The sequence below is a fragment of the Sitodiplosis mosellana genome, unplaced genomic scaffold (assembly GCF_009176505.1).
Source record: "Sitodiplosis mosellana isolate CC-2019 unplaced genomic scaffold, AAFC_SMos_1.0 Smas_scaffold_4538, whole genome shotgun sequence".
Lineage (NCBI taxonomy): Eukaryota > Metazoa > Arthropoda > Insecta > Diptera > Cecidomyiidae > Sitodiplosis > Sitodiplosis mosellana.
This window is the reverse complement of record NW_022599780.1, coordinates 1-20,312: the sequence shown is the minus strand read 5'-3', so window position 1 is coordinate 20,312 and position 20,312 is coordinate 1. Positions and strand designations below refer to the sequence as shown.

General features: G+C 34.3%; 4 protein-coding genes across 4 annotated transcripts; all 4 read right to left on the bottom strand.

The window, feature by feature from the left end:
- Positions 1 to 367: 367 nt before the first annotated feature.
- LOC129572240 (phosphatidylinositol 4-phosphate 5-kinase type-1 alpha-like) lies at positions 368 to 4,482 on the bottom strand. Its single transcript, XM_055452186.1, is given in 8 exon segments — positions 368 to 527; positions 693 to 891; positions 995 to 1,229; positions 1,320 to 1,582; positions 1,585 to 1,636; positions 1,765 to 1,962; positions 2,061 to 2,237; positions 4,450 to 4,482. Coding segments are annotated over 8 exon segments (1,317 nt in total).
- A 1,275-nt stretch (positions 4,483 to 5,757) lies between these two features.
- LOC129572238 (alcohol dehydrogenase 1-like) lies at positions 5,758 to 6,867 on the bottom strand. Its single transcript, XM_055452184.1, has 4 exons — positions 6,739 to 6,867; positions 6,454 to 6,681; positions 5,998 to 6,326; positions 5,758 to 5,925 (listed from the first exon to the last, which is right to left on the bottom strand). Exons 1-4 carry the CDS (start codon positions 6,835 to 6,837, stop codon positions 5,823 to 5,825), a joined length of 759 nt encoding a protein of 252 aa, XP_055308159.1. The 5' UTR covers positions 6,838 to 6,867; the 3' UTR covers positions 5,758 to 5,822.
- A 6,512-nt stretch (positions 6,868 to 13,379) lies between these two features.
- LOC129572237 (15-hydroxyprostaglandin dehydrogenase [NAD(+)]-like) lies at positions 13,380 to 14,512 on the bottom strand. The gene is made up of 3 exons (XM_055452183.1): positions 14,347 to 14,512; positions 14,061 to 14,288; positions 13,380 to 13,933 (listed from the first exon to the last, which is right to left on the bottom strand). The coding sequence occupies exons 1-3, from the start codon at positions 14,443 to 14,445 to the stop codon at positions 13,592 to 13,594; spliced, it is 669 nt and encodes a 222-aa protein (XP_055308158.1). The 5' UTR covers positions 14,446 to 14,512; the 3' UTR covers positions 13,380 to 13,591.
- A 937-nt stretch (positions 14,513 to 15,449) lies between these two features.
- Positions 15,450 to 18,233, bottom strand: LOC129572239 (serine/threonine-protein phosphatase 6 regulatory ankyrin repeat subunit A-like). The gene is made up of 10 exons (XM_055452185.1): positions 18,062 to 18,233; positions 17,404 to 17,502; positions 17,203 to 17,265; positions 17,036 to 17,134; positions 16,855 to 16,953; positions 16,694 to 16,792; positions 16,500 to 16,598; positions 16,212 to 16,310; positions 16,044 to 16,142; positions 15,450 to 15,979 (listed from the first exon to the last, which is right to left on the bottom strand). Exons 1-10 carry the CDS (start codon positions 18,117 to 18,119, stop codon positions 15,963 to 15,965), a joined length of 831 nt encoding a protein of 276 aa, XP_055308160.1. The 5' UTR covers positions 18,120 to 18,233; the 3' UTR covers positions 15,450 to 15,962.
- Between the last annotated feature and the right edge of the window lie 2,079 nt (positions 18,234 to 20,312).

The window sequence follows — 20,312 nt, the reverse complement described above, 5'->3', positions numbered from 1 at the left end:
TAGGCTAGTTGCACACAAAGAAATTTCATTTTTGTCGGAAACGGAACAGTCTAATATGACACCCATAGAATGAAAGAACAACTTGTGAGTTCTTGTTCTATAACTGAGACGGAAAAAAACTTGGAGCAAAAAAAAAGAGACAAATAAAGTTGCGAGCAAAATTAAAAGAAGAACTACAAATAAGCTGAAGACACCTAATCGTTATCTATTTCCATCAGCGGGAAAAATGCAAAAAACGTCTTTTCCGCTCAATGCTGAGTTGCGACACTTTTGCTCGCAACTTTATTTGTCTCCTTTTTGCTCTAAGCATTTTTCCGTCTCAGTTATGGATGAATAGCTCATAAGTTGTTCTTTCATTCTATGGGTGTCATATATAATTTGTAATTATGCTTACCCCATCATGCACCATACTTTTGTATGCATGCTCTAGTTTTTTCTTCAAACGGAACGATTGTAATATATCAATTATGCCGATGAATAGTAGCAATCGTTCGCCTTTCTCATTGCGTGCTGGAATTCCGCCAGGTCTATCAAGCGTAGACAAAAATTATGACATTATTTATGTGAAAAATTAAATTATCAAATTGTTGTTGATGTTATTGCTGCCGCATTCGATTTTCATCGTGCTGCTCTGTTCATTTTTTATTGCTTATTTTGTATATAAATAAGAATGCGTGTCAGTGTTTACTTACGGTATAACATCGATCGGTCCACTGTGCGCCTGTATGTTTTCTATTGTAGTTGAATATTCGATCAGTCGCTGTCGATTGATTCTTTTGCTTCGGTTTAATGTTTTTGCCACCGCCACTACTGCGTTACCATGCCTTTCACCTTCCTCCTGATGACGTTCATGTGCTATGAATTGATCGGCTTTCGGCACATGCTCCAAATCGGATAAATCCTCCAAACCAGATTCATTCTCCAAATCCGATATATACACCAAATCGGATTCATCCTCTTTTGAAAGGGTACTTAGGTCGGAATTCACGTGCAGTGGTCGATTTGTTTTTTTCCTGTTTTTCTCTAATTGCTAAATCCAAATTATGTACACCAACCAGCAATGAGTAGTCGATAATTCCGAATGATTCTAGTACACGACAATCACGTTGTATCGCATTCATCAATGTATCGTACGTATCCGATTCGAGGAATATACCGTTCGGATGTTGTTCAATAAAATTTAAATCTTTGTATGTTGACGATGATTTGGCACGTTCTTCTGCATTGAGCTGAAATTTGAATCCAAATTTCAATTCAATTTTTCCAAATACAACTTCGTTTTTGCTGGGGTTTCGATGCACATTTTTCGACTAACTCACCTTTCGTTTGTATGTGGAACCCTTCAGATCGTATTTCTGGTGTATTTTTACGGATGATGGCAACAGATTGTTCATTACAACTAAACGGACATTCTTGCCATTGAATTGAAAACAATATAAGCCGAAGAATTTGGGAAGGAGTGTACGTGGATTTTGATTTAGATTCATGTAGTATCCGGGTAATAGTTTCCGTAAGAATTCACCCTCTTTGTGTTGTACCGTTTTGATGATGAACTCATCGTCAATGGTTAAGTAGAATATTGACCAGATGAACCAGTGTTTGGCAATTCTCGGAACGGTGCTGAACACAAAGACGTCTGAAATTCGATGAAAACGTTTGTTTTTTGTGTTTGTTTGCATTTATTACATTAATTAGTTCAACTATTCCGCGAATGCGAGTTAACAAAATTGTCAGTGATAATTATTTAAATGAATGAATGCATACCACAAAATCATCCGGTTGGATACCGAACATTCCACGAAAGTATCTGAATGCAGTGGGAGCATAGTTCTTAAAATTAAACCTAGCATAATGGTGTGCAGGTGTTAGCGATGAACCTTCCGGTGGGAATAATATGGTTTCGAAATTCCCAAAATCGTTCATCAACAGGTCTTCTTTTGGTTTCGATACTAAACTGCAAACCTACACCATTAAATGGATAGAATTTTTTTAAATAAATGAATCCCGAAAATGTGTAATTCAAAAACGGATCGTTGCGTTGTTCGCAAATTGATACATACACTATGTTGAATTCCTAGCTGAATGGATCCAATAATATGCGATGACTGAATTTTCTTGTATGTAGTCTCACCACCGTCACCAACTCTTCGGTGGCCTGATTTTTGATGACGATCGTATTTTTTGCACCTAAGATTGTGAACAAAGTGTTCATCTGCCGCAGTTTGATCACCATTTACCTGCACAATATTCCAAGCAAAAATGGATTCGTCCTATCCACCTAATAATATATGTTGACACAGAAATAGTTTTAATTTACCGTGGATCCGCCTCTCAAAACCGTAATCACAATCAAACAAACTAAACGGAGAGAAAATAAAACGAATTACATACGTAATCCAAACTTTTCCGCTCCGCAGCAATTTAGTTTACCTCCCGCTTAATGTTTAACCAAAATTTCAATGGACCCTTTTTTCATAGCGTTTTTGACCTTAAAATATAACTATTTCGACCATTTTCCATACAAAAGTGTCATTTTCGAACGAAATTTTAAAAAAATGTCGATTTCGGACCAAATTTATGGGCAATTAAGTGCTTGATTGTTGGACAAATCCCAATATTTTTACAAAAAAATATCAGTTTGGTTCGACCAAAACCATAAAAAATGGCTTTCTGTGTGATTTTTCATATAAAAGTCTATTTTTCGAGGAAAATTTCAAGAAATGTCGATTTTGGACCAAATTTATGGGCAAGTAGGTGTTCGGTTGTTCACAGACTCCCATTATTTTTGCAAAAAAACATCAGTTTGCCTTGATTGAAACCCCGAAAAATGCTTTTTTCGGGTACTTCCCGTACAAAAGTGTCATTTTTCAAGGTTTTTCAGGTCCTCAGTCGGAGGCTTATGGTACGAAATGGGTAAATCAGAATGGGCTCAAAATCAATCCGAAGCTTTGTCTCGACATGCCAAAACTTTTGGTTCTTACAGATCTCAATTATCTTGTCAACTTTTTGAGATAATCGGCGGACAAAAAGCTCGGACGCGAACGCGAACGACGCCATACGCACATCGCTATTTTGCACATATTTCATAGTAAACAACATGTTTTTGGGGGTAGATATATGGGGGGGCACACACTGTGTACATTTTCATTACAAAATTGTTACAGATATTGTACACATTCCTCATTGGGTAGGTCTTGATCGATAGGATTTGATCCCATCTATATTGCCTAGGGTACAGATATGTGCTTTTTCAAGTTTGGCGTGACGTTATAGTGGTCCGAAAGTGGAGATGTCATGAAATTTTGGCTAGTAAAACCAATACTTTACCTAACAAACCAAGTTTGCGGTAAAGTAATAATGTCATGTTCATGTAATTCATGTTTGAGATAACTGTTAATTTGATTTTCCCATCAAATTATTCATTCAAGCACTACATGGAATGTAGTTTCAATCGAAGTATACATTTCTGTATTTTATGAAAATTATTTTTATCAAAATCAATAATGTTCGACCCAGACAAAAAGTTCATTAGACAAATCTTTCACTAAATTGCCGTACTTTGAAAAAATTAAATATGTAAGAGAAACATTAAAAAATTTAGTTATTAATCATATGGATACATAAATAAATATTAATATATATTAATTAAATAAATTATGGTTTTATTAATTATATTATTTTGATTTTGGGAATGATAATGTGAACGTGGATTGTACATTATTTCACATTGAGAATAAAAATGATATGAATTTTTTTTTTTGAGTTATCGCAAACATGAATTACATGAACATGACATTATTATATTTTTGTAATTAGGCGTAATTGCTTTATTTCAAATTAGAAGTTTGTATAGAAAAAAGAATTAATTTTCGGTCCAAAAAAATGGCCTAAAGAGTCTTAAAAATTTCTTGGGAAAAAAAACAAATGCAATAGCCTATATTCCATGTATTCTACATTCCATGTAGTGCTAAAAATTCTACTCAATATCTATACCGTTAGTAATTTAGAACACATAAAACTTGAGGTGCTTTTTCTGACACAATGTTAAAATCGATAGTACAATAAAGCAGCAATATTGGTGTGGTTAAAGTTTCAAACAAACAAGTTTGCCTTGATTGAAACCCCGAAAAATGCTTTTTCACCACCAAACCACTATGATATTCGGAAAGCTCGTAAAAAATCCTGCCTATGTGTAGAACATTTTAACTTCATGAAACCCTCTCTTCTGCCCCAAATCGAAGTCAGCAGTTTGAAAAATCATGCTCCTGCAAGTATGCAACCATTTTAAACGGCTTCTAAGGCAACAACGCAGGTGCTGTGTGTTTCTAAAATGTAGCGCCTGGTCTCTAGTTTCTTTTGGCATATAACTTATATATCTTAAATGGCTCAAATTTGGCATTGAGGAGGCTAATATTAAAGAAAAAGGGTGAAAAAATCGCACAATCTCACCACAACTGCCCAAATCAAGGCACCGGACCTCATTTTTGGCCACAAACGATTGCATTTTCGAATTCTTCGTCGAAAATTAGCCTAAGAATGACCTGTTTAAAATTGAATTAAGACTTCAAATGATACTCATATTGATGCTGCAGATTAAAAAGTCCAACCACATGCTAACAGCTTATTTCAGTATATTTGGACACTCGATCTCCCGAGTTATATTTGAAGTAATGGCAAGGTTCAAAAAGTATCTTAGATTGACCATTCTAAGGCTAATTTTCGACGAAGAATTTGGGTCACCCTAACTCTTCATCAGGTGGGGAAGGTCATCCTAATTTTTTGGCTTTGCGAGTTTTTGGCCATAAGAAGTTTATACACCAAGTTTGAGCGAAATCGGAGAGGTCACTTGCAAATTTTGTCCCGCTTGGTGTGGAATGGTCGTCATCTAAATAACACCAAGCCGCAATTTCAAAAATGAATAGTAAATTTAAATGTAAACAGATTCATTTCGATAACACCACCAATCAAAATTAACCAAACACATCAACATTTTGTTCTTTCAATTCCATTGTATCATCAAAAAAGCAAAGTAGTTGAAAATTTGTAACCAACTGACTGTGTTATCACAAATAAACAGGGTTTAAATTTTCCCATCCGCTCGATAGAGCGTCCATCGATTCAATCGAAAGAGTTTTTCAAAAGAGACTCTTTCAAAAGAATCTTTTCGAAAATTCTCAATGTTCTGCTACAAATTACGGCTGTAAACTATTCAAATAATAGGTTTTGACTTATATTTAAATACTATAGAGAAAAAAAACTAAGAAAATTGATTTATTTTCAATTTTATTGAAATAATTGAATTCATTTGATGCATATTTTCACATCCAATTGGCTCGTCGCATCCGTGGCGAACGTGCTTGAATTGGTACCGTCAACAATTTCAAACAAAAATTTGAACAAGAATTTTGTGTGCTTGGTTCAAATTATGAGAAATGATAACACATCTTATTGGTACTGACACTTTCCTTTGGCATGATTGTGACGCGTTTGGCGTGGATGGCGCACACTCCAATCATACGTATTTCTTTTTTTTCTTCTGCACAATTTGCCATATTGTTTTTTCGTGCATTTCACACTTGAAATTACATAAACTAAGATTAGATTGGATTTGAATAGTTTTCAAATGCCGTTGAGTACATTATTATCGTCTTTAGCAATTTAGCCCTTATATAACATAAATACTAAAAAATCATTTATCACACAATAACTTGTAACAAAAAACTGTTGTACAAAAATGTGAAACAGCTTGAAATCGTAACATTTATTTCAAAGATTGGACAGAGTAGTTTTCATAAAAATTCGACAATTGCATTTAATTGAAGTTAAAAGTTCACTTTTTGCTGTTCTCCTTTAATTAAAATCCATGCCGATCCATTGTCTGATTTTTTCAATACATCCACGATATTTTTGGCACATTGGTCGACACTAAAAAGAATGGGAATAGATATGCGTTCAAACATTCACTTTTTCATTGAATTCATTCATCAATTAACTTACGTTTGAATTCCACGCTCATCAACTAATTTAGGGAGTATGTTCGCTCCACATTGTCCGAATAACTTTGAATCGGCGCCCTGTAATAAAGTAGTATCGGTTAATCCAGGACAAATAATGACGAATTTAATGCCAAGTTCGGATTCAAGCTCCTTTTCTGCAAGTGATCTGGTGAAACCGACAACTCCATGTTTGCTGGCAGAATAGACAGGAGCTCTGAAAAATGGAAATAGTCCAACCCTTGAGGACATATTAACGATTGTTCCGCCGCGTCCACCTTTCGAAATGCTCATATGATCGATTCCGACGAATGTCGCATAAATAACACCAAGCTGATGTGAATTCGAGAAAACAACGGACATTTTCAAATGATAAAATAAGTTTTTAAATTCATTTATGAATTTATAACAAATTATCTTTATAAAAAATAATACACGAAAGGTATAAATGGAAATATACCAGATTTATCTCGATAGTGTCGGTTGGTTTTGTTTCATTAAGAATTCCAGCGAAATTAGCCAATACATCAACGTGTCCAAATGATTTCACCACCTCTTTGAAGGCACTTTCAATTTCCGCCTGTTTGCGAACATCAACTTTATGGAATTGAATTGTTTTATCTGGACAACTGGACTTCAATTCGGCAATAGCCTCGGTCGGATCGGAAATGTCGAACACTGCAATATTCTACCGAGAAATGTGTCAATATATTTCGGTTTTGTGAACAATCGTGTAGCAATTCACCTCAACTCCATCGGATAAAAGTTCTTGAACGAATTTCAATCCAATACCACCCAATTTAGCACCACCAACCACAACACAATTTTGTTCCTTGAACGACATTTTATCAACCGAAAAAGTAACTTTGTTCACTATTTTCAACTAATTGACTGTATTCCCATGGTAAAACGTCTTTTATTGATCGTATGATGTATGGCAAATCTTGTTATAAATCATTAAGCGTTATCTTGCACGTTCCAAAAACAAGTACAGTTCGTATGTTTCATAAAAAAATTTCTTGGAACTTGGTTCCGTTGTCGATTTGATTAACCTTCAAACCGTAAATTGGGCACTGTGTGCCCAAAACCAACTTTGAATGCTAATATCTTAATTATTTCCTATCATAAATCGCCAATGGGATATTGCAACTTTTTTGACCAGAAAAAACGCCATCTTACGTCGTGGCCGTAAATTATTTTACTGTACATTTAGATGGTAGAGCTTGAACAAAAGTTCAACACTTTGCATAAACTTGGAAAGAGCTTGATAAACTTTATGAAATACATATATTTTATGGTCGCTGCAATAGCTTTATGTAAATCGCGCACTAGCTTACCACATATTCGCGTAAACATGTGTGATGCGCTGAAATGGGTGCCTCTTTGTCCATATACATTTTTCAACAAAGTGCGTATAAAAATTAATGTGGGGACTATGAAATAAACATCATTGGTAAGATCTTGAAAAGTACATGTAATTTGAATTATAAAACCTCAAAATCGATCATCATTTTATCAAAATATGGCCATTTTATCAATTTTGGTCAAAAAATTCCAACGGTCAAGTATTGGCCAAATGCCGGCCTATTTTGAAGTTTTATACCAAAAATGACATCTACTTTTCAAGACCTTTCTAGTGATATACATAACTTTTTGATCCAACTTGCCGTTCAAAATCTCAATTTCAGCGCCGTAGCCAGGCCGGCGCAATGGGTGCGTTGCACCCTCCAAAAATCTCAAAGGTGCAACAAAATCGGGTGCAAAATCGGGTTTCAAAGGTGCAACAAAAGAAAAATTTCGATTTTGCACCCTCCAATTTTTTTTTCTGGCTACGGCGTTGCTCAATTTTTTACGTCAAAATCGGCCATAGTTGAATCTGTATGTATATGTTTTTGCCTTCATTTTTGTGAAGAGATCAACATTGCAATCCCCACTTTATTGAAAAAATTCCAAAAAACTTGCTGTTATCTTTCATATTTCGATTTTTTACTTTTTTGCATGCCCATGTCGTGAGTAAAAGTATTGTAATCACTCCAAAACCTAGGTACCCCAAAAAACCATTTTTCTATCCATTTTCGACACCAAAAAGCACGATATAGTGGTTATTTTGCTATGTTAATGTGGGTGTGTCGTACCCTGTACGCTGTACGCTGAACGCAAAAATTTGTTAGCACGATTGCTCAAATACCAGAATAGGAAATGAAATTCTGCAAGTACCAAACGTTTGTGCTTCGTTAGACTTGAAAACAATTACATTTTCAGCCACCCCAGATGTACCCTAGGATACCTAGCCTATGAAAAACCTTCAAAAAATCGAACTTTTGTTCGGGAGGTACCCAAAATAGGCTCCCCAGGTTGATTTTATCACTCCCGCTCGATTTATTTCATCAAAATAATAGGGGCCCAGCAACAACCTAGCACCCTTTAACCTACATTTTTCGTATCAAATCTGTATAATAATTCAAAATTTCTTGCATTTTTTTGTTCTTAATTTTGTTAAAAATCGCGCTTTTGTATGAGAGTTTCAAATCAATCCATCGCTCATTCATGTGGTTCTATAGATTCGAAGGGCTGCCATATAAATACAATGTAAAAGAAAGACGCGTTATGATTCTGGTCAAGAAAAATGTGGTTATTTTAAGTTGTATTTTTTTCAACTCGTCATATTCTGTTCCAATTTTTTCAGTATTCGGACAACAATAAAGACAATCAGACGTTTTATTTCATTTGAATACCCAACATCAAGATTTTCGGAATCATAATACAATTTTCCATAAAATACATGAACGTACTGTTGTTTTTTTCTGAAAATTCTTATAAATTTCCTAGGCAAAATCTGAATAAAAGCTGAACGCTATGAAAACGGTGCGGAAAAGTTCGTCTTACGGAGGTAAGAATATTTATTATGACTTTCATCACATTTCAAATAATTTCCATTCTTTTGCGATCAATAAATACTGAAATATTTACATTCAAAAATAAAAATTCAAGAAAAAACTGACATTTCCCATTTTAAATGTATTATGGGCCTAAGCCCATATACCCAGGCACCGATTTCTCGAACAACGTTAGAAAATACATTTTACGGTTTGAAGGTTAATAAATTTCATTTTCAATTCGCATCTATTAATCGTTTGACAAAGTAATTTTCATACAAATTCGACAAATGCATTTAATTGGTTTTATAGTGATGTTAAAAGTTCACTTTCTGCTGATATCCATGCCGATCCATTATCTGATTTTTTCAATACATCCACGATATTTTTGGCACATTGGTCGACACTTAAAAGAATGGAGTAGATACGAATTCAAACATTCACTTTTTCATTGAATTCATTCATCAATTAACTTACGTTTAAATTCCATGCTCATCAATTAATTTAGGGAGTATGTACGTACCGTTGAATCGGCGCCCTGTAATAAAGTAGTATCGGTTAATCCAGGGCAAATAATGACGAATTTAATGCCAAGTTCGGATTCAAGCTCCTTTTCTGCAAGTGATCTGGTGAAACCGACAACTCCATGTTTGCTGGCAGAATAGACAGGAGCTCTGGAAAATGGAAATAGTCCAACCCTTGAGGACATATTAACGATTGTTCCGCCACGTCCACCCTTCGAAATGCTCATATGATCGATCTCGATGAATATCGCATAAATTCAAAATTAATAATTTTTATTGAAATCTTCAGCAGACTTGAATACGCGATTGTTGTATCCAATAATGACTTCGATCAACTGCGAATTCTTTTTTAACATTTCATTGATGTTTGATTTTGAAAGCCTTTGCTGTGAGATGAGCTCCAATTTTGTGAGGGCTGGCATACGGACTCGGAAGCAGTTACCTTTAATATCGCCATAGGGCTGGAATACACGAAGGCTTCGTAGATTTCGGCAAAATTTGAACACGTTGTATATATTGTCGCTCAGATCGCAATAATCCAAATGAAGCATTTCGATGTGTGGGAAGAAGTGATTGGCACCATCAAAGCTACCTTGTTGTAGTTGAAATCGTACCAGCGTCAAACTGCGTAATGAAGGGCAGTTCCGAATAATCAAGTCAAGAAGTCTAACGCCCGTCGTTGAAAACAACGATGAATCGATTCGCAAGCACAGAATGTTTTTGCCGAATGTCAACAACAGTTTTCGAATCTTGTGCAATGTCATCTTTTGTTGAGTTAAATCCACCGTTGTGTGCTCCTCCCCAAAAACCTGGCAAGCAATTTCTCTGAATTTTTTGCATGTATCATAAAGTGCCACCAAATCCAAACATGTTAGCTGCTTAAAAATCACAACCAAAGTATCATCTTTGATTTTCAGAATATTAGTCGCCAATGGCATGTTATGTGACTCATTCGATTCAGACGGTTGTGTCCAAGTGTCACCCGGATTCACTTCCATTTGTTGCTCACCAACATGATGCAATCTTTTGGTCAAGCAAGCGGTTGCACTACTCGTGGATTTGTACAAAATTGAACCGAAGATGTATCGTGATCGCTTATTGAACGAAAACTTTTCAATTTGACCAAAGGCTTTGAAGTGACTTTTCAACACACTATTCTTCACCTACAAACATAAAGCAATTTCTAATAAAATGTAGAGAAATGTGTTGCGTTTAAACACACAAATTTATTATGAATATTGGAATCAAACTAAGCTCATATGCAATGTGTTGTGAAGAAAAAAATAAAAACAATCGAATGAATATTCGGCAAAATGTGTGGTTCTTGAAGCAAAAAATAAAGAAGATATTGGAAAAAATTGGGATTTATATCATTTTGTCATTTTAAATACTATTCGTTGATAGTCGTTTTTGGCATATTTCGGGCGATTTTTTTTAGCACGAAAATATAATATGAATTTGTGATTTTTGAGAGTGTTTTAGACGATTTTGTCATTTTAAATAAACATTTTGTTAATAGACGTTTTTGGAGGGTTTTAGGCGTTTTTGTCAATTTTTTCAGAAAGCTCGTATTTAGACGATTTTGTTATTTTAAAACCCGATTTTGTTAAGAAAAAAATTGTCACATATTTAGATGATTTTGTCATTTTTAAAAAATTATTTTAGACGAATTTGTTAAAAAAAGGGACCATTTGCTTTAGACGAAATTGTCATTTTTTTTAGACGATTTTGTTTTATTTTTAGACGTTTTTGTAACCAGCCATTTTAATATTAAGAAATAATTTTTTTATACAACAGCTTGTTTGGCCCTATAACCAGCGGCCAAAGAGCAATACTCGAATTGATTTATCCCGACGACAACAAGATCTTTCGGCCCCGGAGAACAGCAACGCAACAACCAGACCTTACATCATGCGGTGTTTTTGCAATCGCCAACGTCACTTCGCTACTATTCGACTTAGATCCATGCCAACGTAAATTATGTTTTGAAATAGAAAATGAAGTGAACACAACGAAGCCACTTCGACAACACCTTGTCAACATTTTTGTCAGTGGAACAATTACTGTATTTCCAGATAAAAGTCAACCTTAACTTTTTATCGAAACAAACCAACAAACTAATGTTTATTGAAATGAAATTTCAAAAAAAATCGATTCTCATTAAATAAAGATTCAAATAATAATATTAAAACATAATCAATTTGGTTGTTTATTATTTGGATTGATTGTGAAACAGATCACTGAATATAGAGAGTATTTGGATCCCACTGCGAAAAAGTTCGTCTTACTACGGTAAGACCATTTATCGTTGGTGAAATACGTTGCGCAGCTGAAGACATCATTAAGTGATTTGGTAAATAATGATTTGATTGATGGATGGTCGAAAACATTTCGATCTACGTTAATTGAGCAAGACGAGAAAATATTTTTAAAAGGCTTCGAAATGTTGACAACTACGGGAATTCGTCCAATAGGAAAACAAAGTTTCAATGAAATTCGTCGCGATATTTTGCAAACACTCAACGATTTTCTTCAAACTCGGTTTCAAGTCGATGGAGATTTAATTAAAGTTGTCAAGCCATTTATTCGTTACGTTATAAACAAATCATTCATTAAACTCGTATTTCAGTTTGTGTTGCAATCAATGTCCATTCATTCAAAATGTTTAGTTATTAAGAGGACCTAATAAAAATGTTACTTTAATTTTTCTTCTACGGGCTACTCTAAAATTTTCTTATTTTACGCCATGGTTATCACGTTTATTTGTGTCATAAAGTTTAACTGTACAGTTGTGTGTATAAAAGACGTTTTACCATGAGAATACAGTCACTTGGTTGAAAATATTGAACAACGTTGCTTTATCTGTTGATTCAATGGAGTTCAAGGATCAAAAGTCTCACAAGTGCTTTGTAGAAGTAATGGTTGCACTGCATACCGTTGAATCGTAATAATCAATGCCAAGTTCAGATTTAAGCTTCATCTCTAAAAGTGATCTAGTAATACTGACAACTTTATGTTTGCTGTCACAATAGAGAAGACCCCAGAAGAATGGATCTAGTTCACAAATTGAGATCATATAAACTTGCTCTGCCACATCTACCTTTCAAACTTCCCATATGCTCTACTCCAATCTATGAAATCTATCAAAAATTAATAGTAAATTTAAATGTAAACAGATTCATTTTGATAACACCACCAATCAAAATTAACCAAACACATCAACATTTTATTCTTTCAATTCCATTGTATCATCAAAAAAGCAAAGTAGTTGAAAATTTGTAACCAACTGACTGTGTTATCACAAATAAACGGGGTTTAAATTTTCCCATCCGCTCGATAGAGCCTTCATCGATTCAATCGAAAGAGTTTTTCAAAAGAGACTCTTTCAAAAGAATCTTTTTGAAAATTCTAAATGTTCTGCTACAAATTACGGCTGTAAACTATTCAAATAATAGGTTTTGACTTATATTTTAATACTATAGAGAAAAAAAAACTAAGAAAATTGATTTATTTTCAATTTTATTGAAATAATTGAATTCATTTGATGCATATTTTGACATCCAATTGGCTCGTCGCATCTGTGGCGAACGTGCTTAAATTGATACCGTCAACAATTTCAAACAAAAATTTGAACAAGAAGTTTGTGTGCTTGGTTCAAATTATGAGAAATGATAACACATCTTATTGGTACTGACACTTTCCTTTGGCATGATTGTGACGCGTTTGGCGTGGATGGCGCACACTCCAATCTCTCTCGAATTATACGTATTTGTTTATTTTTTCTTCACAGTTTGCCATATTGTTTTTTCGTGCATTTCACACTTGAAATTACATAAACTAAGATTAGATTAGATTTGAATAGCTTTCAAATGCCGTTGAGTACATTATCATCGTCTTTAGCAATTTAGCCCTTATATAACATAAATACTAAAAAATCATTTATCACACAATAACTTGTAACAAAAAACTGTTGTACAAAAATGTGAAACAGCTTGAAATCGTAACATTTATTTCAAAGATTGGACAGAGTAGTTTTCATAAAAATTCGACAATTGCATTTAATTGAAGTTAAAAGTTCACTTTTTGCTGTTCTCCTTTACTTAAAATCCATGCCGATCCATTGTCTGATTTTTTCAATACATCCACGATATTTTTGGCACATTGGTCGACACTAAAAAGAATGGGAATAGATACGAATTCAAACATTCCACGTTTGAATTCCACGCTCATTAATTAATTTAGGGAGTATGTACGCTCCACATTGTCCGAAAAACTTTGAATCGGTGCCCTGTAACAAAGTAGTATCGGTTAATCCGGGACAAATAATGACGAATTTAATGCCAAGTTCGTATTCAAGCTCCTTTTCTGCAAGTGATCTGGTAAAACCGACAACTCCATGTTTGCTGGCAGAATAGACAGGACCTCTGGAAAATGGAAATAGTCCAGCCTTTGAGGACATATTAACGATTGTTCCACCGCGTCCACCTTTCGAAATGCTCATATGATCGATTCCGACGAATGTCGCATAAATAACACCAAGCTGATGTGAATTTGAGAAAACAACGGACATTTTCAAATGATAAAATACGTTTTTAAATTCATTTATGAATTTATAACAAATTATCTTTATAAAAAATAATACACAAAAGGTATAAATGGAAATATACCAGATTTATCTCGATAGTATCGGTTGGTTTTGTTTCATTAAAAATTCCAGCGAAATTAGCCAATACATCAACGTGTCCAAATGCTTTCACCACCTCTTTGAAGGCACTTTCAATTTCCGCCTGTTTGCGAACATCAACTTTATGGAATTGAATTGTTTTATCTGGACAATTGGACTTCAATTCGGCAATAGCCTCGGTCGGATCGGAAATGTCGAACACTGCAATATTCTACCGAGAAATGTATTAATATACTAATGGTTTTGTGGACAACCGCGTTGCAATTCACCTCAACTCCATTGGAAAACAGTTCTTGAACGAATTTTAAGCCAATACCACCCAATTTAGCACCACCAATCACAATAAAATTTTGTTCCTTGAACGACATTGTATCAACCAAAAAAGCAAAGTTGTTCAATATTTTCAACTGAGTGACTGTATTCTCATGGTAAAAGCTTCTTTTATATACGTTAATGACGTCCATGAGCGTACTGCGATGAAAGCCTATATAAACAATGTTATTATATTTGACAATATTTGAATCGATGTCAATGACGATGTGGCAGTGCCACCTTTAGAGATTCCTTATTGAAATAAGTGGAACTATTGAGTGCGTACACCATATCGCACGTAAATTTTCAACATGGCAGTGCCCATAGAATTGAAAAGTTAACCGATTTCGTAGTCACAAATTATCGCTGTACGTCCATGAGTTTAACCAGATAGAACAAAAAAACTCCGAAATTTCGCAACATACCTCTCATTTCGTCTGCACTGTAAGTTTTCGGAGGGGAATGAGTAATCTGGATACAGTGCGAAATAGCGGTTTCAACTGTTTTTGGATGAATTTACAATAATTTTTGGGGAAAATGTGTTGTTGCTTATGCTAAAGCTCAAGTGGCTACTATTCATATACGTGCCAATACATAGACACGCACTGGTCACCAAGTCTGTGCAATTGTATGTATTGTAAATTTTGCACACAGCAACTCGTTCAATACATACAAGTGCACAGATTTGGTGACCAGTGCGTGTCTATGTATTGACACGTATATGAATAGTAGCCACTTGAGCGTTCGCATAAGCAATAACACAATTTCCTCTAAAATTAGTGTAAATTCATCCAAAAACAGTTGAAACTGCTATTTCGCACTGTATCCAGATTACTCATTCCCCTCCGAAATTTTGGTGTGTGGTTTTTCCTCTTTCTTTCGCTGGTTTTTGATACAGTCTGATAAGACTATAGTTAATTTGTTTTTTAATACGTCCAAAGTTTTGATAAAATAATTTCGTGCCAGCTCATAGACCTATTAATGGGAAAGTTGAAAAAAAAAACATCGTAAGATTTAATTACGAATTTTAGAAAAAAAAAATTGACGATTTTCGGGAATATTTCATGATATATTTTGTTGGAATTCATTTCGATGTTCGTACTTATCATGGAGATTTTGATAATTTTCATGATGATATTTGGAAATGTTATGACATTTTTTTCATGAAAAATTATGTGCTAGCACTCATTTACCACACAAAGCACTTCGTTTATTTGGTTTTATTTTGCAGTATTTCTTCAATTTCAATAAGCTTAATTTAACGAAAACTTATGTTTCTTCATCTCTAGTATATCTTTATTAATGTAACTTTTAAAGAAGATACATTTACTGTTTTCAAAATCCATCCAAAAACCATTATAACCGTTATTTTACACTCAATCTAGGTTACTCATTACAACAACAAAACTTGCTGTGTATATTATTGTCAAACGAATTACTTTTGTTAGAGCGAAAGTAATATTGTGTACAGTGGACTCAGTTTATATGCTCTTAATATTGTGAATGTGGTCAATGTGTATATATCTCTCCCGTGGGCATAGCCCACATCTAATCTTGTAGCATCTACGGCATTTTACAATTGTCGATGGGCTAGAAAAAAAAGAATTAATGAACAGCATGTTCAAACTAAATTTTAGACTAATGAAATCGCTACCATGCTTGAGCGCTAGATCCTTGGCATTCAATCCATATCGATCAGCTAAATTGACGTCGGCGTCATTCTCAATAAGTATATCCACAGTTTTTTGTTGACCTAGATGAAAAAAAAAATTAATAGAAACTATTTGAATATTACTCATTGCACCAATATTCGGATGTTCACCATCAATCACTGCCCAATGAAGTGGAGTGCGGCCATCGTTATCAGTAAGATTAACTTCAGCTCCATGTTCAATGAGAAGTTTTACATTTACAATTCGACCTAAAGAGAAGAGTATGAAAATGGCTCAATAACATGAAATATTCAAGATTTTTTGTACGGTACTAGCTTAGTAACGTAATATTCTGTTATAAATTTTAAACCACTTTACTTGATTACATTTTCAATGCAATCAAAAGAATTTTAAAATCTTCTATTTACAACGAACGAGTTAAAAAATTTGTAAATTACTTCCGAGTGCAGCCATATGAAGTGCAGTCCATCCTTTTTTATCGCAGGCATCAACATCGGCGCCAGATTCAACGAGCAGTTTCAAAATTCGATCACAGCCTAAACAATGAAATTGTTGGTCAATCGTTTGACTATGTACCGAATTTTAAAAAGGAAATGAGTATTGAAAAGATACTCAAATTGTAGGTGAATACCCCAACTGGCAGCCTCTAGCAGAGCTGTCCGTCCCAAATCATTCTTCAAATTCAAATCGGCGCCACGTGCAATGAGCATTTTAACCGTTTCATCGAAGTCTGAGAGGAAATACAATGGGTTTAATTTCGTTAGTGATTCTACCAGCTTCAGAGGACACTACTTAATCGAGCAAAATGATGGAGTGGTGTCCATCGGTCTTGGTCAGTAACATTGATGTTCGCACCATTATCGATGAGTTTTTCTACAACTTCTCCAAAACCTGAGTTGATAAAATGGTACGATTGAGATGCTCTTTAGTTCAAAATTTAGATCAAGATGTAAATCAATAGCAAATCATTTACCCTGAATCGCAGAAATCTGAAGTGGAGTTTCTTCTTTCTCATTTTTGTCATTTACATCTGCACCGTTATCAACAAGCAGGTTTACAATCTCAACGCGAGCTGTAAGATTGGGAGGTGTTCTCACGATTTATACGGAAATTCTTGATTCATTTTTTATTGAAAGTTACCTTCCATTATAGCGACATGTTTTGGCTTTGTAGTTTCTTTAAATATGAACGTGCATTCATCATCTGTAACATATGAACATTGAGATTTTTTTTACTATTAGATCAATAAACGAATAAACAAAACAAAAAAGAATTTTCTACTTGAATTTTCACTCGCAATTTCACAATAGCTAATATTTATGCTTTCGGCATCACGTTTACCTCGCATACAAGCCAGATGTAAGGGCGTTTCTTGTGTTTTGTTCTTTGAATTCACATCGGCTCCGCAGTCAATCAAAATTTTCACAATCGCAACATAAGCTAACCGGAATAAGAACAGAATATTTATTAAAAAAGATTCTATTTTTTCATCTTCTATCATTCAGGTTCTCAGCGAAACCATATGTATACAGCCGATGCCGAATCTGGGCACGTGCAAGTCGTGCATTTTCACGGAGCGGCACAACGTTGATTCGGAAAACTCAATACATTGGGGCGGAAAATTGAGAATTTTCACAAGGCGGCACTGCTTTCGAAGAAGTTCCAGATCCGACACCGTATACGGCAATTACAATTAGCCAACACTAGCCTTTCTGATCATGAAAATAGTAAACAATACAGCGGCACCTGGGGACTAAGTGCAATGTGTCATACTTTCAACGTTCGAACTAACACAGACGCATTAACACAGACGCGTACTTGTTATAGCAAACTATGTGCATGATTCTCTATTTCTCCAACCAGTCTCCAGGTGCCGCTTTATTTTCCTTGTTTGACGTTTCCTATCTGTTTGTACAGACGATCAGAGAGGCTGGCCAATACATGTGATTCGTGTTCGCGTTCGTGTGTCAACAACACATCGAACCGAACTGTATTTTACCTTTGCTGGCAATATGCAGGGCAGTCTCTTCGTGTTTGTTCCTCACATCGATATCCATGTCGTGCTCTTGTAGAAATTCCCTAACTTTTTCTTTTTCTGTACGAAAGACGCGAACAATTTTGAAAAAGTTAAATCGAATTCGTATCACTATAGCAATGTGAAATATAATAATATTTCACACAAATTCTCTAATTGCCTTATCAATGCGATTCGCTTCGACATTTTTTTCTGAATAATAAATCACAAACTGGTTTTTTAAAATAAAAAAAGCTGCGAATCTATGATCGCCAGTCTTTGTTAACTCACCAACATTAAATGTGTCATTTAATTTCGATTCGAAGAATGCAGTGAGCGATCCATCACGATGTCTAGTCAAGAAAGTTAGCAGCTAATTAGGACAAATTTAGATGAAAATGAAACGATTTTTTCTTTGTTGTGATCAATTGATTAGAATCGATATTAATTTTAAATTCTCTTGACTGATTGCTTATGCTTATTCAACATCTTACGAATGCACGATTTTGAGTATTACTTTTCCGTACACAACGTGTCAAGGGAAAGTATAGGAATTGGTCCCGAAAACTTTTTTTTCGCAAAATTAGCTTAGATCATCATAAAAACTCATGAAACGCGTAGAAAAACACTTTTTGAGACACTTTTCCGTTCGTGTGCCGTCGTTGTCGTCATTGTCGTCGTTGGTGTTTGTTGACACGATAACTCAAAAAATAATTGAGATAGTCAAAATCTGGAATTGCCAAAAGTTTTGTATTCGAAAAACTTAGTTTGAGATTTTAGATAAATCCTCGAAAATTTAGTCTATAAGAAGCCAATAACATTGACGTGATATTTCATGAAACACTCGCATAAGCATTGAATGTTTCGAACATTCGATTATAATAATAACAACTCACATAATTCGATTACTCGGCCGATTCGCTTGAACTCATCAAAACTTTGCTATTGATAAAAAAAAAATCGATTTTTCCCTTAAGTTTGCATAAATTTGAGCAACATCTGATCAATGGTTAAGAATCAGTATAAATCAGTACGCAGGTCTAAAAATCTGTATAAATACTGAATTCAGTATACTGATTTTTCTGTCCGAAAATTGGCCAAAAATCAGTATGATACTGAAAAAATCAGTATGGTTGGTAGCATTATACTATCGAGATAAATCTGGTATATTTCCATTTATACCTTTCGTGTATTATTTTTTATAATATATATGTCTGTTGTTTTCTCGAATTCACATCAGCTTGGTGTTATGTGAGAGGTCGAACAAAGATCAAAGATACAAAGAGAAATGAGACGCAAGACTTTCGGTTGTCAAAGCACAACTAACAACCTGTTACATTTATTCTTCTTCTTATATACTAAGTACAATGAGGAAGGAAAAGAAACTTGCAATGTTGAATAAACAATACGGAAATACTTATGACTCCGAAGAAACATTGGATTCGCTGACTATGACTAACAACATGTTATTTATGCGATATTCATCGAGATCTCGATCATATGAGCATTTCGAAGGGTGGGCGCGGCGGAACAATCGTTTATAAGGCTTACAAAAATATTTACGAAAAACCTTCAAAATATTTATTTAATATTTACGATAAAACCATGGAAATATTTACGTAAATATTTATGAAAAATGTCCGAAATATTTACAAAAAGGCTAAAAATCGCCAAAATATTTACGAAATTTTTTCAATAAGATAAAAAATTGAAAATAAAAAAAAAAATATTTTATGGACCAAAAATTTGGAGTCAAAATTGTTTGTTCTTCCGGAAAATATATGACAATTTTCACATAAAAATCGCAAAACCCTCAAAACATTGAAGAAAAATTCCAAAAATCCTGAATTATTTAAAAATAAATATAATATTTATTTAAAACGAAATCGTCAAAAATATTTAAATAAATAATTTATATTTAAATAAATATTTTTGTTAGCCTTAATCGTTAATATGTCCTCAATCTCTGGACTATTTCCATTTTCCAGAGCTCCTGTCTATTCTGCCGGCAAACATGGAGTTGTCGGTTTCACCAGATCACTTGCAGAAAAGGAGCTTGAATCCAAACTTTGCATTAAATTCGTCATTATTTGTCCCGGATTTACCGATACTACTTCGTTACAGGGCGCCGATTCAAAGTTATTTGGACAATATGGAGCGTACATACTCCCTAAATTAATTGATGAGCATGGAATTCAAACGTAAGTTAATTGATGAATGAATTCAATGAAAAAGT